The 3,406-nt window shown below is 69.2% G+C and overlaps 2 protein-coding genes across 2 annotated transcripts in view; one reads left to right on the forward strand and one right to left on the reverse strand.

The window, feature by feature from the left end:
• The window catches only part of CHLNCDRAFT_143672 (hypothetical protein), a gene marked incomplete at both ends in the record, with an annotated part of 3,329 nt that extends 2,027 nt beyond the window's left edge, over positions 1–1,302 (forward strand). Inside the window, 4 exons of the mRNA XM_005849048.1 lie at positions 19–87; positions 300–466; positions 775–946; positions 1,138–1,302. Of these exons, the coding sequence (XP_005849110.1) occupies positions 19–87; positions 300–466; positions 775–946; positions 1,138–1,302 (573 nt within the window). The remainder of the gene's footprint in view (positions 1–18; positions 88–299; positions 467–774; positions 947–1,137) is intronic.
• A 969-nt stretch (positions 1,303–2,271) lies between these two features.
• The window catches only part of CHLNCDRAFT_21511 (hypothetical protein), a gene marked incomplete at both ends in the record, with an annotated part of 1,915 nt that continues 780 nt past the window's right edge, over positions 2,272–3,406 (reverse strand). Inside the window, 4 exons of the mRNA XM_005849258.1 lie at positions 2,272–2,346; positions 2,556–2,634; positions 2,877–2,954; positions 3,129–3,184. Of these exons, the coding sequence (XP_005849320.1) occupies positions 2,272–2,346; positions 2,556–2,634; positions 2,877–2,954; positions 3,129–3,184 (288 nt within the window). The remainder of the gene's footprint in view (positions 2,347–2,555; positions 2,635–2,876; positions 2,955–3,128; positions 3,185–3,406) is intronic.

Raw genomic sequence — 3,406 nt, forward strand, 5'->3', positions numbered from 1 at the left:
GCGCCACGGCCCCGAGAGGAGGCGTTTGAGGTGCTGAACGAGGTGGTGCTGTCGCGCGGCGCCAACCCCTACCTCTCCAAGATCGAGGTGGGGGGGGGGCGCGCGGCCCGCCTTGCGGGGGGGGTTCCGTGGCGGCCGTGCGCCCGCCGTGCGCCCGCCGTGCGCCTCCCAGCCACCCCCTGCCGCCTCCCGTGGCCGTACATTGCCACCACCGCACCCTGTGGACCATGCCACCCACCCACCACCGCACCCCGCCACCCGCCCACCCCTGGCCGCCCTCCCCTGGCCGCCCCCCGCAGGTGTCTGAGGCGGGGCGGCTGATCACCAAGGTGCAGGCGGACGGCGTGATGCTGGCCACCCCCACCGGCTCCACCGCCTACAACGTGGCGGCGGGGGGCTCCATGGTGCACCCCTCGGTGCCCGCCATCCTCTTCACCCCCATCTGCCCCCACTCACTCAACTTCCGGTGCGCGCCCGGCACAGCCATGTGTTCGGCTGGAGGCAGGGCTGTGTGGGCGTGGTGGGTGGTTGGGTGTGAGTGTGGGTGTGAGCGTCCCAGGGAAAGCCCATCCCGCGAGTCAGCCTGCCCCTCGTTACCCTCCACCCGCGAGGAGTGGCTGGCGCAGCCCAACCATCCTGCTCCCACAACCCCTTGCCTCTCGCTGCGCTCTCGATCCCCTGCACCCTGGCCCGTGGGCCACCACGCGCCCTTGCCTGGCCTGGCCGCGTCCCGCCCCATGCCCCCCCACCTTCCCCACCTTCCCTCCCATGCAGCCCCGTCATCCTGCCCGACTATGCCGAGCTGGACCTGCGCATCGCCGACGACGCGCGCTGCTCCGCGGTCGTGTGCTTCGACGGCCGCGACTCTCGGGAGCTGGCGCGCGGCGACTCCATCAAAGTGCGCATGAGCCCCAACCCTGTGCCCACCATCAACAACGCGGACCAGGTGCGGGGCGGGGGCATGCATGGCCGGGGGAGGCGCCGTTCCCGCGGGGAGGGGCGTGCCGGGAGGCCGGGAGGCCAGGCTGGGTGCATCGATCAGTCCCAGCAGGTGCCACCGTGGCGCTGCCGTGCCCACCTGCCAAACACAGCGACACACCGCCGTCCCCGCCCCGCCTGCCCGCCCGTCCGCCGCAGACCACCGACTGGTTTGCGTCCATCCAGCGCTGCTTCCACTGGAGCGAGCGCATCGAGCAGCTGCCCATCAACGGCCAGCTGCTGGCGGCGCGGGAGCAGGAGCTGAGCGCCATGAGCAGCGGCCTGGCGAGCGTGGGTTCGTCAATGGACAGCACCGAGGCGTGAGGGAGGGGCCCCGCCGCGGCCCCACGCCGTGCCTGCCAGCCCAGCCCCGCCCACAGCCAGCCTGGCTGGCTCGGAGGGCCGGCCAGCGGAGCGCGGCAGCTGGCGGCCCCTGTCCTGCCTGAGCTACCCAGCTGGCCTGCCTGAGCTACCCAGCTGGCCGCCTCGACTTGTGTCCCGCACCCCAGCTGCCGCTTTACGGCCCCTACGAATGATGCCCAACCACGTCGCCGCCTCGCCTGGCCCCGCCTCCCCTGGGAGCGGGCGTTGAATGCATGAGCCCAACCCTCACCCCTTTTCCCTCCTCCATCTGCCCCAGAACCAAACCAATTCGAATTCAGTGCCGGGAGGTGTGCCGCGCGCCTTGAGGGCGCCGCCGCTTCCCATCTCTCCGAGTTTTGCAACACACATGTATTGAACTCCCCACCACTGTCCTGCCGTCCCCCCTCTCCCGCCCGTTTGCCGGCGGGGGCTGTTGCCGCCATACAGACGGCCAATTCTTTTCCTCCCACCGCCGCCCGTGGGGGGGCGTTGTGCTCGGCACCGCGGATTTTACGCATGTTGCCGCTGCAGCACTGAGCCTTTCCCCCAATTCATTCAAGCTATGGGCCGATACAGTCCCCAGACTGAACCGCACCCACTGTACTGTACGGTATGGTACTGCTGCATGCACCGGTACGGTGCTGCACACGCCGCAGAGTTTTATTGAGAATGTAATTTGATGCGTGACGGCTCCTGGCCTTGGCGGCCTGCCCACAATGGCGCACACTCCGGGCAGGATGGTGGCACTGCTGCTGGAGTTCCTTACAGCGAGCAGTTCAGTACCGCGGTCAGAAGGGAAGACGCGTGCAGCGGCCGCACGGCGCGCATCCGCTGCACAAGAATAATCAGATGTGTGTAGGCCTGAGGGGGCGGGGGCATCCCCTGCCTGCCTGGTCATTTCAGCAGGCTCCGCGCCCCCTGCCTGCCTCGTCACTTGAGCAGGCTCCGCGCCACCTGCTCCTTGATGGACCCAAAGGCTTGCGACAGCGTCACCAGCCCGGGGTTCTGCAGGGCGCGGCGCGGCGGGGCGGTCGGTGGCAGGCCGCAGGCGCGCACAGACAGCTGGCGAGGCCTCCAGGCCCATCACAGGGCAAACGCAGCAGCGGCAGAGGCAACACAGCTCCGGCCCGCCCGCCTGCCAGCCATCTGTATGCCAGGCAGGCAGCCTGCTGGTAGGGCTGGCCCCAGCTCACGTTGGCCGCCACCGCCTCCACGCTCATGGGGCTGCCCTCGCCATCCTGGCGCATCGTCACGCGCGTGGCCACCACCCCCGCATCGGTCTCCAGGATGAGGCTGGGGCCAGGGAGGGGCGGGCGGGGCGGGGCGGAGCGAGCACGTGAGCGGCGCGTTCAGGCAGGCAGGCAGGGAGCATCCGGCAGCTCCCAACAGCCTGCCGGCCCTTGAACACGCCAGCATGCCGGCGGCCCAGGCTCCCAGCACAGGGGCAGCAAGCAGCAGCAGCAGCAGGAGCAGTAGCAATGGCAGCAGCACCACGGCCGGCCCGGATCCCGCGGTTTTGTTGGCGCCGCACGCACCCCCCATCCACGATTTCGTCCATGGCCAGCAGCACCAGGTCCAGGTTCTCCAGCACCGTCTTCTTCTCCACAGCATTCCTGCGGGCAGGCAGAGGGGGCGGCGGCAGGTGTGGAGGCGTGCGTGGCACGTGTGCGCGTCGGTGGGCGGGTGGGATGGGGAGGGGAGGGGCTGACAAAGGGTTTTGATGCGCTGCAGCCGCCGCGCACTGGCCCTCGAGGCCCTTCACCACCGCCGCGCACAGCCATGCACACCTGAGCAGCATGTTGATGGATTCGTAGAAGGCTTGCAGCACGCTGTACAGCACCACCTGCGGGCGGGATAGACCGGAGCGGGAGCAGGGTGAGGAGTGCCTGGCAAGCTCAGGGGCGCAGGCAGCGCAGCGCAGCGGCTGATGCTTGGGAAATGAAAGCATGCAAATCATTGGAATGATGCAGGCTTGAAGCAGGTGGCAAGGTGCAGCCAGGCACGCATGCAGGTGGGACGGTCGGAAGCCAAGCGTTCAAGCTGCTTTGGATTTTGGGATCCTCAG

Source organism: Chlorella variabilis (genome assembly GCF_000147415.1).
Source record: "Chlorella variabilis unplaced genomic scaffold CHLNCscaffold_6, whole genome shotgun sequence".
NCBI lineage: Eukaryota > Viridiplantae > Chlorophyta > Trebouxiophyceae > Chlorellales > Chlorellaceae > Chlorella > Chlorella variabilis.